This window comes from Sporobolomyces salmoneus (genome assembly GCF_050403485.1).
Source record: "Sporobolomyces salmoneus JCM6883 DNA, S_salmoneus_JCM6883_v1_ctg35, whole genome shotgun sequence".
Classification (NCBI taxonomy): Eukaryota; Fungi; Basidiomycota; class Microbotryomycetes; order Sporidiobolales; family Sporidiobolaceae; genus Sporobolomyces; species Sporobolomyces salmoneus.
In genome coordinates, this window is record NW_027481128.1 from 100993 (window position 1) to 121299 (window position 20307).

Genomic DNA, 20307 nt, shown 5'->3' on the forward strand with positions numbered 1-20307 from the left:
AGCGGAGAGCCGTGCGCGAAATCTTCTAAGCGACGTACTTCTTTTGTTCTTCGGCGGCGGCGTGGTTCGTACCACCGGAGATGTTGTTGAGCTGAAACGCGAACAAGGGAGCGACGTCAGCATATGCGAGAAAAAGGGAATAAAAGATCAAATGTACCTTGTCCTCTTCCTTGTCGAGGTTTCGGAAGCAGAACGCGAAGAGGATACCGGCAACGAAGGCGAGGCCCGCGAATACGAAATACAGTTTACGCCAGAGAGATGGTGTAAGTTAAAGGGAAGGAACGGAATGAAAGAAGGAAAAGAGCTCACGTTGATTTCGAGAAGGGGATCGGTCGAAAGGGGAAGGAAAGCTTCTCCGATGGCAGCCGAGATAGCTGTGGTAAACAAGCCGACTGCCATTACCATCGAACGCATGTTCTTAGGGGCCTTGGTGCTGTTGAAGTCAAACGAAACAAAGTCAGGCTTCATCCATAAACGATTGAAAGATCGCTACTTACAAAGCGTATTCGAGGGAAGTGATCGAAGCGAAGATCTCGGAGAGAGCGATGAAGACTGAGAACATCAGAGGGATCAGCTCGAGTGACATCGCGAGGGAGAAAGGAAAGACCGAAAACGTACTGTAGGTGGGAGTTTGGACCCAAACGTTGAGATCGATGAAAGGCTCGGCTTCGCAAGTGCTAGCTTCCTTACCGCAAGCGGATCGCTGGTAGATAAGGGTTTGAGTGATACCTGAGCGAAGAATTGTAGCGAGTCAGTCGTGAAGCTCGAAAAATCGCAAGATAGAGCGGGACTAACCGGCGAGGATCATGGCAATAGTTCCGCACATGAATCCAGCAAAGATCTTCTTGATCGGGGTGAAGTTGAACCCGGCGCGTCGGAGAGCAGGGTAGACGAAGAGATCGAGAATGGGGATGAGGATGATCAATGCGAAGGGGTCCAAGTTGTTGAGGATATCGTTGGGGAGACCGTGGGTGTTGAGAAGAGCAGCTTGCGAAGTCAAGTTGTTGTTGATTTCTGTGGGAGAAAGCAAAAATTGAGTCAACCTCGGGAAAACGGAAGAAAGGGCTCGAGCTCGGAACGTACGGTTGTAAGTCAGCCAGTAGATCGGGAAGAAGACAAAGACTTGGCAAGCCTTGAATCCACGACGGACTTCGTCGACCCATTGATCGTTCCAGGTGAGGAAAGCAGGTCGTTCGTTGACAGGGATCATCGAAGGCTTTGCGGCGTCCCAGAATCCAGCGGCGGTCCATTGAGTCGGCTTGAAGAGCTTGCCCTTGAAGCAGAGACCGAGGAGTTTTAGAGCTTTGCCGAGAACGGAACCGGTAGGAGGAGTCTTGACGTAACGGTTACGACCGATGAAGAGAACGATGGGGCAAAGAGCGAAGACGCAAGTCGGGAGGAGGAAAGCGAGCCAGAATCCGACACGCTTCTCAGCGTAGACCATCGAGATTTGTCCGAGCAAAGCACCGACGTTGATCATGAGGTAGAAGTAGTCTGTCGCGAGCGAAAGTGAAACAATTCAGCTCGGGTACTTTGCCAGAGATCGAGGACTAAGACTCACTGTAAACGCGAGCAGTGGTGACGGCGGGATCGATGATGACACGCTCTCCCTTCTTCGTAGTGGTGATGGTCAATTTGTGGTTCGTGATTTGCTCGGCGATGAGAGGCGAGATGTTGGACTTGAACATTCCGGTTCTTCAAAGTAGTCCGAGAGAAAGAGTCAGTCAAAGAGTTTCAAATGCCCTCTACAACGATGAGAGAACTCACCCGAGACCCATGATGACAATGGCCAAAGCGAAAATACCGAGTGCAGTGTCGGGCTTTTGGAGGACCGAGGGGATAGCACAGACGATGAGGATGTTGTGACCGACCATGGCGATGGCGAGAGCGTAGCAGATGGTGCGGTATCGACCGAAGTAGGTATCGGCGAGGTAGGCACCGAGAAGAGGAGTCGTGTACGCCCAGAACTGGTTGAACGTCGTAAGACCGGTCGAAGCTTGTTGCCCCTTGCCGAGAGTACCTGAGGTTTGATCAGGCCTGGAAGATCCGGTCGTCGAACCTGTTTCTCGCGAGGAAAAATCAGTTTTCAGCGATTTCTTTTCGAGAAAGTGACTTGAAGTCACTCACCTTCGGGCAAAGGACGCTGGATGAAGTTGACGAAGATCACCGTGGAACCATAAAAGGAGAAACGCTCGCAGCTGGAGCAGGTAGAGGTCGATAAAGTCGAAAAGAAGCGAGAAAAGCACAAAGGAAGCGAAAACAGCGGATTTTGATCAGTTTCTGCAGCGATGACTCGTGAGATAGCAGTATGAGATGACTCACAGCTCAATGAAGGCGATGAGGTAGGCAGACCAATCGATCTTGCCAGATACACGACGCAGGGTGGCAAGTTCCTCCTCGGTTGGTTTTCCCTCATAATCTTCGTCCTCTTCGTATTCGCCGTTGCTGGAAGAACCGACTGCTAGCTTCTCGTCGACCGAAAGGTTGTGTCCCTCTTTCGAATCCTTCGAGTCGAGGCGTTCAGAGTCGTGGATGTCGGCGTTTGCGATCGCTTCGAGAGCGTTTCCGTTCGGGTCCAAAGACATGTTGGGCTAGAGGGGAGGGAGCGACAGGAGACTAGGAAAGGTGTAGAGGTTGGTAGACGTTAAGCGAGGGAAAGAGGGAGTGAAAAGTATGGGGTAAGGAGGGTCGGGTGAGAAACTGAGAGGTTAGCGTCGAATCGTCGTCGAACTTTGCGAGCTCTGTCGACTCACGGGAAGGTCGATGGGTGTTGAACGAGGATAGGTAGGAGTGGGAGTAGAAGCTGTTATCGTTCGTATCGAGGTTCAACCGGGGAAGTCGTGCTCTGAGAAAATCTTTGAACAAAAAACGAAAAATCAACATGCGGGAACGAAAAAGGAGTGGGGTTGACCTCGCGGTTCAGACGCCAAACTTAGATCGAGCCCTCCAGTCGAGACTTCTTCCGTGCCCGAACTGAGTTGTGATTTGGCGTGATTTTTTCGCCTGTCGTGATGTCGAAACCTAACGAAAGTCTGACCGGTAATGGCGACGATCCGTACGGTCTGCTCGCGTGACGAGGCTGCAATTATGAGCTGTCCGAGCTGTCGACTCATTTTCAGCTTGGGCCCTCACGAATGATTTCCCTGGTCGTCTGATCCAATCTCGAGGTCTTGGCAGCACTTTCGACATGAGGAGATCGAGGAAAGCCAGAAGGGAAGCGAGAGATAGGGAGCGTTTCACGAGGGTTGCCTTTATTCGAAATTGCAGGACTGTGACGGTTTGCCGTCGCGATACTGGTCGAAAGTGGACTGCAGGGAGCGGGGTCGACAATCGAGATAGACGTGGTGATGGAGAGCAGCGACGCATGGTGGACTGCAGGCGGCAGGTAGCGGCAAGATGGACGAAGAATCTCTCTGCGAAAATTGAAGTCTGAGCACACAACGGAATTCGAATTGCGACTTTCGACAAGAGCGATATCAAACCTGCTGCACATCAGTCGTATACCGCCTTCGAACTCTCTACCCATGAATCGTGTATTTTTCGCGGATGACTTCCGGATTGAAGAGCTGTCAGAAAATTGAAGAAAGGTCAGCGAGTCAGCAAGCGTTTAGATGTGAGGAGTTCAAGACCTACCTCGAACCGTGAACAAGGGAAGATATCTGCAGTCACAAAGGTACATCAGTCGATATCGGACGCAGAGAGTGAGGAGTCGGCTTACGCTTGTTCCGGTTATACCAACTTCGTTCGATGACTTTGCCGGCGTGAGACTACGGAGCCATATAGTCAGGTAACTGTTAAGAGACAAGAGAACGTGTACTCACCTCGTCCTTCTCGATCGCGGCATCGTGGGTCAGACGAATATCTTCGTGAACGTCGAAATTGAACATCGGTCCAGATTTTCCTCGGTATTTGTTTACAATGAAGTCGTCTATGCAAACGAGAGTAATGGTCAGTAGATGCATTGAATGAGGTTCATATACTGCGAGAAACAAACAGAAGGTATAGTGCTGCAAAGGAGATCAAAGTCAGTTTCCGAACGACCTCCCAAAGTAAGGCGACAAAGACTCACATGAGGAATGATCAGATCTTCCTTGACGTACATCAAGCTATCAACCGAGACCAATCGTAGCTCGGGAACTTGTTGTCGACACTTTTCGAGGAATTGAGCGATCGTATCTCCCTTCTTGCACTGTCACAGCGAGAGGAGTGAGCGAGCGTAGTAATGAAAGATGAAGGATGAGCGTACTTGTAATGTCTTGCGATGACCACTCCCGTCCCAGTACGAGTATGTAATCTCGATCGGTTCTTGTTTCATATCTTCTTGCATTTTGAGCCATTTCTTGCGCAACTCGTCTCGTTCTTTTCTTTCCGCTTCTTCTCGTACTCGGTCTGGGAGGAAATATGTATCGACTGTCGGGTTCTTGCCGAGCTTTCCTTTCTTTGACGCAGCTACGAGAGGTTGAACGTTCAGCTTGTCAGTCTCGAGAATCGAAAATCGGTCCGCTTACCATCTTCACTTTCGTCTACTTCCTTCTTCTGCTTCTTCTTCGGTGCAGGTGAGTCGTCTGCGTCGCCTTCTTCGTCGTCTCCGAACGATAGCTTGACTTTACCCTTGTCCTTTTTCTTTTTCTTTATTTTACGTTCCTCTTCTCTGTCAATTGACGACGTCTCCAGACGACGAGTCAGCTCGACGTTATAGCACACTGAAGGTACTCGAATAGACTCACTTGACATCACCCGCACCTGCAGCTTCCTTCCTCGCCATCTCTTCCAACTTCTCTCGAGTTTCCTTGAAATCGCTCAATTGAACGAGACCGTACGTCGACTTTTTCAAGGACTCTTCCATGCCGTCCGTCTTGCTCGTGAATCGATCAGAACCAGTACGGTTCCGAGTACTCTGGAGATCTTCTTTCTGGGCGGCGAATCCATCCTGAGCAAGCGAATGGAGTTAGCGAAAGCTGCTCGATGAGGAGCTCAGGGCGGTGTACACTCACCAGCATATCTTTCCGCTTCTTCTCCAACTTGGCTGCAGGCGTACAAGAGGTCAGAGATCGATTGAGCGAGGGGAGATCAGAGGGAGGAGAGACTTACCGAGTTTCATCTGTTCAGTCTGATTCGACATGGCTGCAAGGTATCAAGTGCTCTCTTATGATCTGATCTTGGAGGTGTACCGGAATCGCGAGTGAATGATCGAGAAGGAGAAACAAGAGATCCGTCTCGCGTGTCTCTCTTCCAACTCAATCACTTTCTCGCCTTCCATCCTTAGATCAACTACCAGACAACTACATACTCGAACCACAATGGCAAGTCCCTCTCTGCACGCGTATCCGAGCGAGATACTCGTGTCGATGTTTGGCCGTTTCATCAATTCCCGCACGACTAACCTTCATGAATCGCGCTCACAGGGAGATTCTAGCTACGATTACTTGTTCAAGGTGAGTTATCGACCTCGACTTCCTGTGTAGTAACAGAGAGACTCACGTCGCGATGAACTCCCGTTTGTGTCAAGGTCGTTCTGATCGGTGATTCTGGTGTCGGGAAATCGTGAGTGCTTGTAGAGTTATTAGCATCGTGTAGAGTCTCCATGCTGATATTTTCTCTGTGTGCTCTCCAGTAACCGTTCGTCTCCTGTCTCCTCGACCCTTCTTGTTCCCCCGTCCGTTTACCCCGCTTGAACGCTAACGACCTCTCTCACTCGCATTTGTCCTCTCCCTTCTACTCGGATCTATACATCACCGACTTCACGCTGAACAGTTCTCTCGCGTTTCACTCGAAATGAGTTCAACCTCGAATCAAAGTCTACGATCGGAGTCGAGTTTGCGACGAGGTCAATCAGCGTTGAAGGAAAGACGGTGAAGGCACAGATCTGGGATACTGGTAAGTCGCATCTCTTTCTTAGCCGCCGGAATCAACCGAGAATGCAGGAGATGAAAATGAAGATTTGGAAAACTAAACAACAAGGGAGCTTCGAGTGAAGACGGAGACGATTCGGAATCAACGGGGTGCTACAACAGATGATGCGGTTTCTAATACAAGCAGGACTGGAGCGCTGATGCATTTTCGCTCTTTCGCACAGCTGGACAAGAACGTTACCGAGCAATCACTTCTGCGTGAGTTTTACCGCCTACCGTCGCCACAGATTCACAACTCTCATGCTGATGACCCTTCCGTTCAGATACTACCGAGGTGCCGTCGGAGCTCTGCTCGTTTACGACATTGCGAAACACGCAACCTACGTCAACGTTCTCCGTTGGTTGAAGGAACTTCGCGATCACGCAGATTCCAACATCGTCATCATGCTCGTAGGTAACAAGAGTGATTTGAGACATTTGAGAGCGGTGCCGACGGACGAAGCTACGCTATTTTCGCAAGAGAACGGTCTAAGCTTGTGAGTTTTCAATTGCGCTCTTCGCATCGTGAGTTCGAACTGACAGATTGCTCTCTGCTCGCAGCATTGAGACTTCCGCACTCGACGCTTCGAACGTCGAAAACGCATTCCAAACAATCTTAACCGGTAGGCATCCGAGCACTTCTCAGATCCATCATTCGTGCAGGCAGCTCACATTCGCTGGCTCATTAGAAATCTACCGAATCGTCTCATCGAAACAACTTGAAGCCGATCCTTCGTCCGGCGACCGACCTGGAGCTGGTGCCAAAATCGAAATCGCACCTTCTGCAAACGACGGAGGACAACCCGCAAACAAAGGATGCTGTTGATCGGTTCACTGGGATCTCGTCTCTGTACCTTTGCTTGTTTCTCTTTCTGCCTTTCCCTTTGCGCGTCTGTCTCCCCTTTTCTTCGTCGTCATGTCTTTTCTCTCCTGTGCTCTACCATTTTCCTTGTTTCTTCGAGTTTTCTCCTTAGTTCTAGTCTTTCCCCTTCCTACTACTACTCCCCTACTATCCTCTCCTGCTCTCTCTAGTTTGATTGGTCGATCTCTGCTTCCTCTCTCGCTCTCTGTGTTTGTCACGTGTTTACCCCTTTTCGTTACAAGGAACTCATCTCGATAGGCGGTTCCTCGTCAGCTTGAGAGTCGAATCTGGTTCCCGCGGCTGACGAGAGATGCCTGCAAGAGGCCTGAATCATTGTCGCGAAAGTTGAAGTGCGTTGAGCTTCCGATCGCTTCTCTCCCTCTTTCTCTTGCCTCATCATGCCGCCTTCAATAGCTTCCGCTTCTTCCTCGATTAAATCACTCTCGATAGCCTTCTCCCCGCCCTCGACCACTTCATCCGCCGGATTCTCGAGAGCTCCTCTCGACCCCACTATAACGAACCTCGATTCTCTAGCAAGCAGCAACGGGACGAAGGAGTCAAGGCGCGAAGGGAAAGGTCAAGCAGGAATCGGAGACGTGATCGCGTCTACAGAAGGACTCGGGACAATCGGGAAGCGGAAAGGAAGAGTGGAGATGAATGATGATGAAACAGGATCACGGAGTACAGAGGAACAGACGGGCGAAGAGGACGATGCGGACAGCTCAGAACAATCTAAAGAGCAAGAGGAGTCAGAATCGGAGGAACGAAGCGAGTCAGGCGAGCCGGAAGTCGAAGAGGAGGAATCATCCTCGACAGGTCCTGATCCTTTAGAAGGGACGACACCCGACGAAGACGATGATGCAAAGTCAGAAGGAGCGGACGAGGGATCCTCAGAGGAAGACGAAGAGGACGAGGAGGAGGAAGATGAAGAACCGACTCTGAAATACGCTCGCTTAGGCGGATCAACGGAAGGGATCTTGGGGAAGGACACGGCGAGCGCTCTACTCGTCAGTGACAAGTACATCGTGAGCTCTTTCGACTCGCTCCACTGCTCGACTCGATGAAAGCTGACCGACTCTTCTCGTGCGAAATCACAAAATTAGGTTCTCGGAAGTCACAACGGAGCTGTCTACGTCCTCAACCTCGACGGAAGGTTACTCAAGACATTCCGACCTCATGCAGCAATGGTCAACGATCTCAGTCTCGACTTACAAAGTGAATTCGTGGCGAGCGCTTCGATGGACGGCAAGTTCCCTCCCTTTCTCGACAGCTCCTTTCTTCCTTCACTGACATCACCATACAACACGAACAGGCAAAGTGGCGATACATTCATTAACGACGCCAGAAGCGCACGTCTTTGACCTGCAACGACCGATGAGATGTGTCGCACTCGAACCGAATTTCAGCAAACGAAGTACTCGCCAGTTCGTCTCTGGAGGAATGGCAGGAAGTCTGATACTCTCCGAGAAGGGATGGCTCGGACACAAGGAGACAGTACTGTACTCGGGAGAGGGACCGATTTGGGCGACAGAATGGAGAGGAACGCTGATCGCTTGGGCGAGTGATGCTGTGAGTCGACGTTCCTCTCCTTCACCAGTCACCGCTCCATCTCACACAGACTATTTGGATCGCAGGGAGTACGGGTATATGACACTGTATCGTCTCAACGAATCACCTACATCGCTCGATCCGAAGACTCGCCCCGAGCCGACCTCTTCAAATGCAGCCTACATTGGGTCGACGATCGAACCCTCTTCATCGCCTGGGCAGATTTCATCAAAGTCGCAGTCGTTAAGGAACGAGAAACGAAACGAGGTCAACTTGGCGTACCGCTTCCTTCCTCGACCGAACTCTTCGTCGAAGTAACGGCAATCTTCCAGGTCGACTGCATGATCTCCGGCATCGTACCGTACGGCGACTCGTTTCTCATCCTCGCTTATCTTACGGAAGATCTTTACGACAACGAAGCGACCGAGAATCGAGACGAACAACGGCGGAAGGCGGGTAGTCGACCAGAGTTACGAATCATCTCGAAAGATGGAGAAGAACTCTCTTCGGATGCGATCGGATTGAGGGACTACGCTCGATTCCAATGCCGAGATTATAGCTTGTGTCCCTCTGCCGACAAGAAGAGCTTTTACGTGATTTCGCCTAAGGATATCGTCGTCGCTCAAGAACGAGACGAATCGGATCACATCGTCTGGCTCATCGAGCAGAGAAGGTACGAGGAAGCTCTGCGCGCTCTCGAGAAGTCAGGTCTCGGACAAGTTGGAGGATTCGACGTGACGGATGTCGGAACGAAATACCTTCAATTCCTCGTCGACGACGGTGAGTTACGGTCCTCTATCTTATCTCTTCCAACCTGTGACCTGTCGCTCATTCGTGACCATACTCGTCTAGGTCAATTCGACGTCGCTGCGGCCGCTACTCCAAAGATTCTGGGAATCAACGCGAAGATGTGGGAAGATTGGGTCTTCTTGTTCGCAGACAAAGGAAAGATGGACGTGAGTTGCGTTCTTTCCTTGCAAGTCATTCTAAGCTCACCAGATCGATCACTCCTTTCAGTCAATCGTTCCTTACGTACCGATCCATGATCCTCAACTGTCTCGCTTGGTTTACGAGATGATTCTCGCCCATTTCCTCCGTCACGATCAAGCGGTGCGTCAAAGATTCTCCGAACAAACGAGGCGAGTCTTCTGAACTGAGCCATATCTTTTTCTTCAGGCTCTGCATCGAACGATTCAAACATGGCCGACTGAGATTTACGACGTCGGCGCTGTCATCCTCGCAATCAAGGACCAACTCGAGCGAACTCCGAAATCGCAAGTCCTGATGCAAAGCATCGCGGACTTGTGAGCTACTTCCCCTCTCTCGCGTCCGGCGACTCTCTGTCACCAGTTCTGACTCTTCACTGTGCTCATGTAGGTATCTTCTCAATCGCCAACCTGGAAAAGCCCTTCCTTACTTTCTCAAGCTACGCGACCCGAACGTCTTCGCGCTCATCCGAGAGCACAACCTCTTCACCGACATTCAAGATCAAGCACTGCTGCTCATCGAGTTTGATCGCGAGCTTCAGAAGAAACGAGAAGGGACCTCGAAGGAGAACGGTTCAATCAGAGTTGACGAAGAGAAACGTCACAAACGCGAAGAATCTCAACACGGTACTGCTATCGACCTGCTCGTCGACCATACCCATTCTATACCTGTTAGTACTCCTCCGCACTTCATACGGCGAAACGAGCTCACGATTTCAACTTCTCCGAAACAGATACCCCGAGTCATCGCACAATTGCAGAATCATAGACATTACCTCTTCTTATACCTCGACGCCCTATTCGACAAAGACCCTCATCTAGCCTTCGATTACAGCGACCTTCAAGTCGATCTCTACGCTGAATACAATGCTTCAAAGTTGATGGACTTTTTGCGAGCGAGCAATTACTACAGCTTGGAACGAGTAAGTTCTTGCGTTCTCCTTCATTCTGAGGCGTGCTGACTCGTTGCACTCTCGTCAGGCATATAAGATTTGCGATTCTCGAGATCTCGTTCCGGAAATGGTTTTCCTCCTCGGTCGAATGGGAGACAACAAGCGTGCTCTGAACTTGATTATCGAACGACTCGGTGACGTCCAGAGAGTGAGTATATTGTGCCTCAGGATCGCTCGAGTTTCGCCGCTCACCATTTCGCTTTCCGCAGGCTATCGATTTTGCGAAAGAACAAAACGACAATGATCTTTGGGAAGACCTTCTGCGATATTCGGAAACGAAACCTCGTGAGCACTCGTGTCACTTTATGTGAGATCGCCGCAGAATTTGACCGCGATATCAAAACAGGCTTCATTCGAGGATTGCTCGAAAACGTCGGCGCCGAAATCGATCCTCTACGTTTGATCCGTCGAATCAAGAACGGTCTCGAGATTCCAGGCTTGAAACCCGCTTTGATCAAGATCTTGCAAGATTTCAATCTACAGGTGAGTTGGATATTGTCGCTTCTCGCGAAGTTGAGTTCCGCTCACGATGCTTCGGTGCTCGAACAGTTGTCGCTCATGGAAGGATGCAAGAGTATCCTCTATAGTGACTGTCGACATCTCACTCTCTCGCTTCACGACAGTCAGACGACGGGTTTCCTCTGGACCGCGGAAACGAAAGACAAGCTCACGGGAGAATCGATCTATCCTCAACTGGCAGGAGGACCTGTTCCCTCGTCGCTTCCTCTCGGTGTAAGCTCACTCATGATCAGTCTTTCTTGCGCTCGATTGTGCTCACTATCATCCCGTGCTTGTTGTCGCAGATTCGATTCTTGTCTGGAGAAACTTACCTCGGTATCTCTGCATTCCCGGCTCTCCAAACCGACTCGCTCCTTTCGGCAACGGTGACAGCGACAACAAAGCGAGACCAACTCGTCGCTGCTGCCTTGCTCGCTTCATCCGACGTTGGCGATGATCCTTCCCTCCCGGCGCGAAGAGCGATGCAAGAGAAGTTGAGGCTCGTGAAGGAACTCCGAGAGCAGTTGTTGGACCAAAGAGAAAGGGAACGGAGGAAAGTAGTCAGAGTCGATGTCGTTTAAACGTAATCTCGCAATCTTCGCTCGTTTGTTCGTTTCTGTTGTTGTTCAATTATAAACATTTCTCCTGTCGAGCACTGTTCTCTCGCTTGCATTCTGACGGCTAGAAAGAGGAACGCCCGGGTTACATCGTTACTGCATTTGTACTGCCTTCGAAATACACAATTTGTTTCAAAAGAAAACTTTAGTTCTTGGGTCCGTTGACGTCCTTGGCGGCTTGCTCGAGGTCAATCTTTCCCTTGTTGAACGTGGCTTGAGCCTCGGATCTATCGAAGATGCGGAAGAGAGTCAGCTCAACAATCTATAGTGGAAAGTTCGAATCACTGTACTCACCCGGCCTTTTGAGCGGTGTTCTTGAGGTCGGCACCAGCCTTCTGCGCCTCAGCCGAGAGGGATCCAGTTTCTCCCTTGACAGCACCAGTCGCAGCGTTTACAGCTCCCTCGACCGTCTCGATGCCTAGTTGATCAAACTCAATACGTCAGCGTCCCGAGATCTCTCTTCGATACAGCGGATTGCTCGCTCACCCTTGGCAGCGGCATCTCCGACGACCTTGTTGACCTTGTCAGCGGTTTGCTTGACCGAGTCGAGAGGGGATGATTCGCGGGCGATCGAAGTCGAGGCGAAGGAGCGACGAGCGATGACGGTGGTGCGAAGAGTGGGAAGGACGGAGCGGAGCATCTTGTAGTGTGTGAAGTGATAGATCGAGGAGTGAAATGTAGAAGGAAAAAGGAACAGAGTCGATTGCGAGTCGAGCGTCGAACGTCGAGCGGTCGCTCAGATTCGAATGACCGCATCGAAGTTTTTCCCGTCTCCTTCCGTTCTCTCCTAGATGTTCAGCGGCGTAGCAGAGCTGCCTATACAGATGTGCTGAAATTAAGAAAAGGAAATTAACGTCGTTGCGAAAATAATCTGAAAACCCGGCGACTCTTCGCAATTGAGCTGAACCTCGGCTCGAATCAGACACTCTCGCCCATACCAACTCATATCCGGCCAAGTGTCACCTACGAGTACATTCTTGAGAGGACGGGGATTCGTTGGAGAGGAAGTGGCTCCAGGAAGCGGCATTTGGCTGCCTGGCCTCTCAACAATCCTGACGGAAAGGTAAAACTGGTGAGACGACACATTTCTGGCTCGACGACTTTTCTGATCAACAGACGCGGAAGAGAAAGCGACGGGCGACGCTCTCATGTGTTTGAACGTCGGCAAAACAGCAAAGGGTCATGTTGACCGAATCGTCTTTAGGCTCGTCGCAAACCCTGAGTAGCTCGTTGGCTTCCACTTCTGCCGGTTCTGCCGTTATCTCTCACAAAGCGGACCATCGTAGGATGTGAAACCCACAGGAGAATCTGCGAGACTGGGTCAAATCGAGCGTTGTTGAGCTTGAGCTGTCTCGTTTCGTTGACTTTTCACTCTGTTCTCGTCTCTGTCAAGCTCGTTTGACCGATTCCACCGATCGAGCACGAGTAGATGGTCTGAACAGGCAAGTTAGAGCGAGTGCCAAAAAGAAAAGAAACGGATTCTATGAAGCGATTCGAGGATGCTTCTCAGCGAGAGATTGGACAAAGTCCGGAGACTTGACACGTTGCGGATGTTACTTTGCAATAAGCAATAGGAGATCACTCGGTTAAAAACCTCACTGTGTACCTCGCGTGCCCGAGCACAAAGATAAGAAAGAAATGATTGGATTCTCAGTCAAGTTGCGGAAATGCCAGAAAGCACTGTCGCAGATGATACCACCCGCGAGGCTATGACGGCTCTCCTTCCATCTCTCGAGTCTCACTGGTCTGCTTAGGGATCGAGGAAAGCAAGAGGTTTGGCCCGAAGACTGCGAAACGAATGACTCCTTTTGGTCGATTTGCCCTGAAATTTCCAGTCTCACACAGCTCGCACACATTCGATTCACCAATCCCCCTGCCTTGAGAAATCTTAGCTGCGCATCAGATTTTCCAACTTGGAAATGGCGCAAGATTTGACCTCGGAGGCGGATTCTATCTAGCACTTCACTCCCGCCTTTGCAGTTGTATGCTCCATAGGTGTACTATTCGACTCTCCACTCGTCTCTCTCCCGCCCTTCTCGTCCGCCCTACGTCACGCGCCATGTCGACAACTAATCGATTCCCCGTTTCTGATCGAGTTGCTCCCGAACTAGCGAAATCCTCGGACGTGTGGTCAGTATTCTCACCTTTGGCAGGTCATGTACCGAAAGATGCGCTCAATCTGGGTCAGGTCCGTCTCTCCCTCGCTCTCTCGAGAATTGTTTCTCTCCCCACAAGTTGCTGATTTCCTCTTCTCCCTTCCATTGGTAGGGATTTATGAACTGGGCGCCGGCAGACTTCATTCGTGAAGCCCATGTGAAGGCCCTCGAGACAGTCGCGAGCAATCATTATCAGGTGAGTCGAGCTCTTCATTCGCTCGCCGAAACTGAGCTAAATATGACTCTTTCGATAGCTTCCTAGGGGTTCAGCTCACCTCCGACAAGCTCTATCGAAGTACCTCTCGCCATCGTTCAAGCGGGGAAAAGAGCTCGATGTGAATACCGAAATTACGGTGACTGCAGGTGCGAACGAAGGTAAGTCTTTCACCCTCTCAGAAGCTCTCGACCGCCAGCTGACACTCCGACAGGCATGTACTCTTTTGCGAGCGCGTTTACTCGACCGGGCGACGAAGTCATCATCTTTGAACCGTGAGTTTTGCAACGTCCAGAGCTTTCCTCTCTGCCGTGAGTTAACCATTCTTCTTTCACCAGCTTCTTCGATCAATACGTCCCTCAAATCACCTTCAACGGAGGTGTTCCAGTATATGTACCGATTCGAGCACCTGAAGGCGCTTCGACTTCAAACGTTTCCGCGAGCGAGTGGAAGATCAACTTTGACGAATTGAGGAAAGCGATCACTCCCAAGACGAAGCAGATCTGGATCAACACACCTCATAACCCGATTGGAAAAGTCTTCGACGAGGACGAATTGAGGGAGATTGGAAAGATCGCAGAAGAACATGATTTGATAATCGTCGCAGACGAAGTCGTGAGTTTGCCCCGTCTCATTGTTCAGAGTTCTGACTCTAACAATCTTGTTCGTACTCGCCAGTACGACTGCTTAACCTTTGAGGGTCGTGAGCACACTCGCATCGCTTCTCTCTCAGACGATCTCTGGAACCGAACTATCACGATCGGATCTGCTGGAAAATCCTTCTCAGCGACGGGATGGCGAGTCGGGTGGGCCGTCGGGCCTCATCACCTCATACAGCCTCTCACCGCAGCACATACTCGAATCGTCTTCTGCGTAAACGGACCTGCGCAAGAAGCAACGGCGGTCGGAATCGAGAAAGCTCTCGAGAATGGGTACTTTGAAGATCAGAGGAAAGCTTACGACGAGCGCAAAGCAGTATTGTTGGAAGGATTGGACAAACTCGGGCTACCATACACGGTCCCGCACGGGGCGTACTTCGTCTTGGTCAACACGAGTCGGCTGCAAATTCCGGCAGATTTCGAGATTCCAAAGTTAATCGAAGGAAGGGCGAAGGATTGGATTTGTGCTTGGTTCATTGCTCAAACGTGAGTGTTTTCTCTCCCCTCTCGTTTAGCTTTGAGGTCATGCGACTGATCGTACACTCGACGACACAGCGCGAAAGTCGTGTTCAGTGAGCACTTTCCTCTCTCGCTTTACTCTGTACCGACCGATCGTTGCTCACCCCTCAAGCACTCGTAGTCCCTCCTACAGACTTCTACTCGAAAGAACACTGGTCCCTTGGCGAGAACTGGATTCGAGTGTAAGTTTTGCTGCTCTTCTCTTGCCTGATTTCCCTCGGCTCTTGTTGACATTCCCCCTTCTACTCCCACAGAGCTTTCTGCAAAGACCCCGACACACTTCGACAGGCTACCGAACGACTCCTCGCCCTCAAGCCTTACATTAAGGACGCGTGAAGTAGGAATGGAACCGAGCCGCAGTGGAATAAAAGTAAAATCCCTCACGAGAAGAGATTCCCGAGCTCGGATTCAGCTAACCGTTGGCTCGGCTGAACTTAATCTACTCGTGGGCGCGCGAACCTCTCGCCGCAGTGAATGATGAAGGGCAGAAGCGCACGAACCTCTCTCTCCCTCGATCAAAGGGAAACAATTTCCCCTTCTCCCTCTCTCTTCCGCTTCACTCGTATCCTGCTCTTTCGACTGCCGTTGCTCAGAAGGTCGCCCAACTCGACCGCAATGGCTTCTCCTCGACGAGCCATTTTCGCCGTCTCACTATTCCTCGCTTCAACCATCACCGCTCAGGGCGCCTCTCCCACCTCTGATCAATCCTCTCTCGGTATTGTCGCTCCAGTATTCGGCAGTTTCGAATCTTCGGCCGGTCTCTTTGATTCCGACGACCCTGAGTTCGACGACGAGAACCTCCTCCCCGAGCCTTTCCCCTCCGACTACGAGCAGCTTTCCGAAGATGAATTCTCTCAAGTCTTCAAGCGTTCCGTCGATGGTCATGAAGCCGCAAAGAGGTGGCGCGGACACGAGAAGCGCGCTCTAGGGAAAGGATGGACCGGACCGAAACCTTTCAGACGCGCTAGAGTTACGGGAGTCGGGGCGATGCAGATCACGGTTGTCGACGACGACAACATCGTCATCTGTGAGTTATCGTCTTCTCTTCGGTATAACGTCAAGCGAAACTAACTCATTCGTCTGACCCTTCCTCACTTTTCTGTCGATACTCGTGCCCTGCGTCTACGTAGATGACAAGGCCGAGAATAACCCACTCCAGGTCAAAGGTCATTCGGCATGGGGTAGCGTCTACACGGTCTCGACGAAGAAGGTTCGAGCTCTCGATCTCAAGACGAATTCCTTCTGTGCTGGAGGTGGATGGATCTCGAACGGCACTCTCGTGTCAGTCGGAGGCAATCCGCAACAAACCTATATGTAAGTTCTCCTTCGTCTAGCGCATCGAGAAGAAGCTGATTTTGTCGAGTTCGACAGGAACGACGCAGCCGGGGATGGACTCGCAGCGGTCCGACTCTTCACTCCTTGTTCTAACAACAATTGCGACGTCCAGGAGTGGCCCGACCGTGTACGATGTAGGTTCTCTTCGGGTTTCGCAACTCTCGCAGCATGAAGTTTTGAGACTAACTTCTTCTTCTCGCGCAGTGACCTCGGCTCGATGGTATCCTACGAGTACTCGTCTCACCGATGGCTCTTTGATCATTGTAGGAGGGTGAGCTATCCGTTTGCTTCTCGAAAAGAGCTCCAATTGACTCACTTGCGTTCGCCTGTTGCGGATTCGTCCCGTGCAGAATGGTCGGTGAGCTTATCATTCCTTTCTTCCTTCGTCTTCACTCGCTGATGAGAATCTCCTGATCGTGTTTGTGCCATCCAGCGGGAGGCTACAACAACGACGAGTGAGTCTCGGATCGGGAACTCTATCGAACGTTCGCTGTACTGACTCTTGTGTCCTGAGCAGAAGCACTGACAATCCGACGATCGAGTACTACCCACCGAAGGGAAACGGCTTGCAGATCTACTCGTCGTTCTTACACGACGCTCTCAAATCGAATCTCTTTCCGGTCCTCTACACGCTCCCGAACGGACAACTTTTTGTCGCTGCGAATAAGATGGCGATGATATACGACTGGAAGAAGAACACCGAATACCGCTTACCGTCGTTTCCCAACGGCGTCACTGTGACTTATCCCGCCTCGGCCGCTTCAGCGCTTCTCCCTCTCACGATCGCCAACAACTGGACTCCCGAAGTGCTCTTCTGCGGAGGAACTACCGCAAACCTCGACCTAGACCCCTGGAAGATCTCGGCAAAGGTGCCCGCATCGAAGCTCTGTTCGAGAATGGTTCTCAACACGGCTGGAATCAAGGGAGGATGGAAGACTAGCAATATGCCGACTCCGAGGGTTATGGGAGACTTCATCAACATGCCTGATGGTCGTCTTCTCCTCATCAATGGCGCCAGTGAGTCGCTTTTCTCTTTTTGTCTTGACCTTTTGTAGCTGACTTTTGCTCTCTTCAGAACAAGGAATCGGTTCGTGATAGTGTCTCCCGCCCTTCCTGCTCATGTACTGAACGCCTTGTTGCTATAGCCGGATACGGCAACGTGAAAGACGAAATCGGAGCTTCAAACGCTCGAGACCCGAACTTCGTCCCGCTCCTGTACGATCCCAACGAATCCAAGCCCTCAGCTCGTTGGTCTAATGCCGGGTTCACGGCTTCGAACATCGAACGTCTCTATCATTCCTCTGCGTGAGTTTGCTGTTCGAGAACCCTTTCCTTTCAACGAGACCGGAGCTGATCAAGTAACTTCAGAACTTTGTTGCCGAATGGAGAGGTGTTCGTAGCCGGTTCGAACCCCAACGATGCCGTATCGACTGTCGAATACTCCTCGCGTTACGAAGTTGAGATCCTCTCCCCTCCCTACATGAAACTCGCCCGCCCAACTTTCACGAAAGGTTTCGCTCGACTTCTGTACGGAAAGTCGTATACCGTCACCGTGAACGTGCCAAAGGGAACGAAGAACGTGCGAGCAGTAGTAATGGATCTCGGGTTAGTTTCCTCATTCGAATTCGCGAACGATGTCGAGGCTAATTCGAATTCTTCGCTTCGAAAAGGTATTCGACTCATGGCGTTCATTTCTCGCAACGTCTCGTCGAGCTCGTGTCGACTTGGAACAATGCAAACAAGTTGACGATCAAAGGTCCTGCGACGACTGGAATCTTCCCACCCGTGAGTTCGGTTTGAGCTCGGTTATGTCGCGTCAGTCTGACCTCCCAGCTTGTCTTGAATAGGGACCCGGATGGATCTATATTCTCGCAGATGAGATTCCATCGATCGGCACGAAGGTTATGGTCGGGCCTGGAGAGAGCCCACCGGTCTCAAACTCTGCGATCCTCAACATGCTCAAGAAGACCTAAGCTATTCTCGGATCGCATCCTTCCGCTGCCTTGATCCGCTGTCTCCCTTCTGGTCTCTCTCATCTCCTCGGTATTCGCTCATCCTCTTGGTTCTCGACGTGCTTCTTTTCTTCGGGAAGTATCTAATCCTCATCACGATCGTTTTTATTCCTCATCTGCAATCTCCAATGGACAATCTCGTATCATGCAGCTTAGTGATCGGCACTGGTCACAGGGATGAACGAGAAGTCGCCAAGTCCTCGAGCGTGCGAGAACGAAGAGTGTCGGGAAAGTCACGTTTCCAAGCTCGTGCCAATTAGTAGAGGCTGTCAAGCGTGGGTGCCTCCAGAGCGACTCTTTCGCCGAGTGTTGCTCCCTCGTGATCTTCTGCGCCTCGGCAACTCCCGACTGAAGAAGCTATTCAGAGCGATTCGCTACCAGAGCGATTCGATATCAGAGCGATTCGATACTGACTCTGTTCTCGGGCACGCCATAAGGGCGATGAATAGGAAAACAGTGAATCTTCACACAGCAAACAAATCGACAGGAAGAGCAACAATCTTTACGACCACGCCTTTTGTATCTTTCTCAGCTCGCTCTTCTTTCCGTTTCCAACGATCCGCCTCGACTTCAGTGAACCTTACCGTCGGCTGTTGTGGAAGTAACAAGACTGTCAGTCGAGTTTCCGAGAGATCGAAGTAAGGTGACCGCAGAGAGAGCGAAGCTTACAGATCTTACCAAATCGACCATCTCTCGCCAGAAGTCAACCTGATACCGCGGTTAGCAAACTCTCCAACCAGACCTCTTTCTTTCCTCCAATCGAAAGTCTCGACCCCGTCCTTCCTCGAGTTCTCATCCTGTTCAGGGTTGAGGAAGTTTCCACGGATTCCGAGGAAATTGAGTCTCTTCAGGCTGCTCGTCATCGGGAGAGTGCGGAGGAAAGCGAGGTGAGATTCATGAGGAGAGGTTCTATAATAGTACTGGATATAGAGAGCCGAGAGGTGGGAAGGGAGAGCTTTGGCGAGACTTCCGGTTTCGAGGAAGTCGATGAGGATTTTCTCGTGCCATACATCGAGGAGGCGGCATCGGAGGGAGGAAAGGGGCGAGAGGACTCGAGTCAAGTTCTTCACTGCTTTTGAGAGATCCGCGGGTACTTTGAGTGAGAGACTTTCGAGATGGATGAAAGTCGAGAGGTTCAAATCATCGGTCAGGGAAACAGCGAGGTGGCAAAGGGAGTTCTGGGACTATCCGAGATAGGTAGCCAAAGAGAGATTAAAGCCGAATATGCTGGGAGGTGAGGTCTGTTCGAAGCCTTCGTACGCTGCCCGAGGAACCGCCTCGGAGGGCCTGAGGTGCTGATCGACACTGAGGTTGAACGAGGGGATCCGGTTGTCATTTCGCGCGCCTTGGAAACGTTGAATAACCTCGTCCATGTTCGCTTGGTATGGTTGCGGGATCTTGATCAACCAGTAGCGTTTCACCGAGGGGAAGAGTCGAAGAAGCTCGTTGAAAAGGTCCGCCACTTCCCGGGGAGAGAGGCGAGGTGGGGCTTCATATCCATGTTCGAGTGAAACACTGAGACCCTCCCATTTGACAGTACGAACGAGGAAACCGAGATGATGACTTTGCCGAAGGGTCGAGAGGAGAATGTTCGTTTTCGGGTCCAACACACCTAGCGGACCATAGCCTTTGTACACGAGGAATCGGACATGAACAGTGTCGTATAATCGGGGTTGAGCTACTGAGAGGAGAGCCTTCGAGGTCAGACAGCATCGCGCGAGATCTCGATCGGCCGATACTTGATCGAGGACACTGTCGAGGACGTCGTATGGGAGGTAAAGAGTGGTTGAGACTTGCTCCGTCATCGAGGCAGGAAGATGAGAGGAGAAGGGGGAGGGAACGAGTTGTCTGAGTGGTCCTGGAGAATCTACGGAAACGGTCAGGGGTTTCGAGAGGATCGCGAAGCTGGGAGGAGATGGACTCACTTGGGTGTGCTCTAGCGCGAGAGAGATGAGAAGAAGAAGAGGAAAGACGAGCGAACTTCGCTCCGATTGTCTGGGCGACCCGTGCTCCCTTGAATACCGCGGCAAGTCCGAAGCAGCGATATCGGTAGCAAG

The 20307-nt window shown here is 51.2% G+C and overlaps 8 protein-coding genes across 8 annotated transcripts; 4 read left to right on the forward strand and 4 right to left on the reverse strand.

Moving 5' to 3' along the window:
- Nucleotides 1–25: 25 nt before the first annotated feature.
- PTR2 (Ptr2p) lies at nt 26–2585 on the reverse strand (the record flags this gene model as incomplete). The annotated part of the gene is made up of 10 exons (XM_076633211.1): nt 26–91; nt 310–433; nt 498–552; nt 619–729; nt 796–1014; nt 1084–1494; nt 1562–1695; nt 1768–2059; nt 2128–2198; nt 2323–2585. The coding sequence occupies 10 exons, from the start codon at nt 2583–2585 to the stop codon at nt 26–28; spliced, it is 1746 nt and encodes a 581-aa protein (XP_076486816.1).
- Nucleotides 2586–3518: 933 nt separating this feature from the next.
- JCM6883_004174 (FAM50/XAP5 family protein) lies at nt 3519–5122 on the reverse strand (the record flags this gene model as incomplete). The annotated part of the gene is made up of 11 exons (XM_076633212.1): nt 3519–3566; nt 3634–3659; nt 3719–3767; nt 3822–3928; nt 3995–4007; nt 4070–4189; nt 4247–4449; nt 4509–4651; nt 4728–4930; nt 4995–5026; nt 5092–5122. 11 exons carry the CDS (start codon nt 5120–5122, stop codon nt 3519–3521), a joined length of 975 nt encoding a protein of 324 aa, XP_076486817.1.
- A 226-nt stretch (nt 5123–5348) lies between these two features.
- Nucleotides 5349–6717, forward strand: JCM6883_004175 (Rab family GTPase; the record flags this gene model as incomplete). Its single annotated transcript, XM_076633213.1, has 8 exons — nt 5349–5435; nt 5510–5544; nt 5615–5619; nt 5755–5877; nt 6077–6110; nt 6176–6388; nt 6453–6514; nt 6581–6717. 8 exons carry the CDS (start codon nt 5349–5351, stop codon nt 6715–6717), a joined length of 696 nt encoding a protein of 231 aa, XP_076486818.1.
- Nucleotides 6718–7151: 434 nt separating this feature from the next.
- VPS41 (Vps41p) lies at nt 7152–11319 on the forward strand (the record flags this gene model as incomplete). Its single annotated transcript, XM_076633214.1, has 14 exons — nt 7152–7778; nt 7857–7998; nt 8066–8322; nt 8388–9081; nt 9154–9257; nt 9319–9411; nt 9478–9605; nt 9679–9958; nt 10022–10210; nt 10269–10388; nt 10450–10525; nt 10587–10723; nt 10790–10972; nt 11044–11319. 14 exons carry the CDS (start codon nt 7152–7154, stop codon nt 11317–11319), a joined length of 3306 nt encoding a protein of 1101 aa, XP_076486819.1.
- Nucleotides 11320–11500: 181 nt separating this feature from the next.
- Nucleotides 11501–11995, reverse strand: JCM6883_004177 (uncharacterized protein; the record flags this gene model as incomplete). Its single annotated transcript, XM_076633215.1, has 3 exons — nt 11501–11582; nt 11650–11773; nt 11842–11995. The coding sequence occupies 3 exons, from the start codon at nt 11993–11995 to the stop codon at nt 11501–11503; spliced, it is 360 nt and encodes a 119-aa protein (XP_076486820.1).
- Nucleotides 11996–13339: 1344 nt separating this feature from the next.
- BNA3 (kynurenine--oxoglutarate transaminase) lies at nt 13340–15239 on the forward strand (the record flags this gene model as incomplete). The annotated part of the gene is made up of 9 exons (XM_076633216.1): nt 13340–13543; nt 13624–13707; nt 13766–13886; nt 13940–14000; nt 14064–14340; nt 14404–14870; nt 14940–14956; nt 15025–15085; nt 15158–15239. 9 exons carry the CDS (start codon nt 13340–13342, stop codon nt 15237–15239), a joined length of 1374 nt encoding a protein of 457 aa, XP_076486821.1.
- A 279-nt stretch (nt 15240–15518) lies between these two features.
- On the forward strand, nt 15519–18211 carry JCM6883_004179 (uncharacterized protein; the record flags this gene model as incomplete). The annotated part of the gene is made up of 12 exons (XM_076633217.1): nt 15519–15930; nt 16034–16217; nt 16275–16372; nt 16443–16509; nt 16589–16596; nt 16672–16693; nt 16756–17255; nt 17314–17325; nt 17384–17543; nt 17607–17843; nt 17909–18023; nt 18086–18211. The coding sequence occupies 12 exons, from the start codon at nt 15519–15521 to the stop codon at nt 18209–18211; spliced, it is 1941 nt and encodes a 646-aa protein (XP_076486822.1).
- Nucleotides 18212–19434: 1223 nt separating this feature from the next.
- On the reverse strand, nt 19435–20055 carry JCM6883_004180 (uncharacterized protein; the record flags this gene model as incomplete). Its single annotated transcript, XM_076633218.1, has 1 exon — nt 19435–20055. The coding sequence occupies one exon, from the start codon at nt 20053–20055 to the stop codon at nt 19435–19437; it is 621 nt and encodes a 206-aa protein (XP_076486823.1).
- Between the last annotated feature and the right edge of the window lie 252 nt (nt 20056–20307).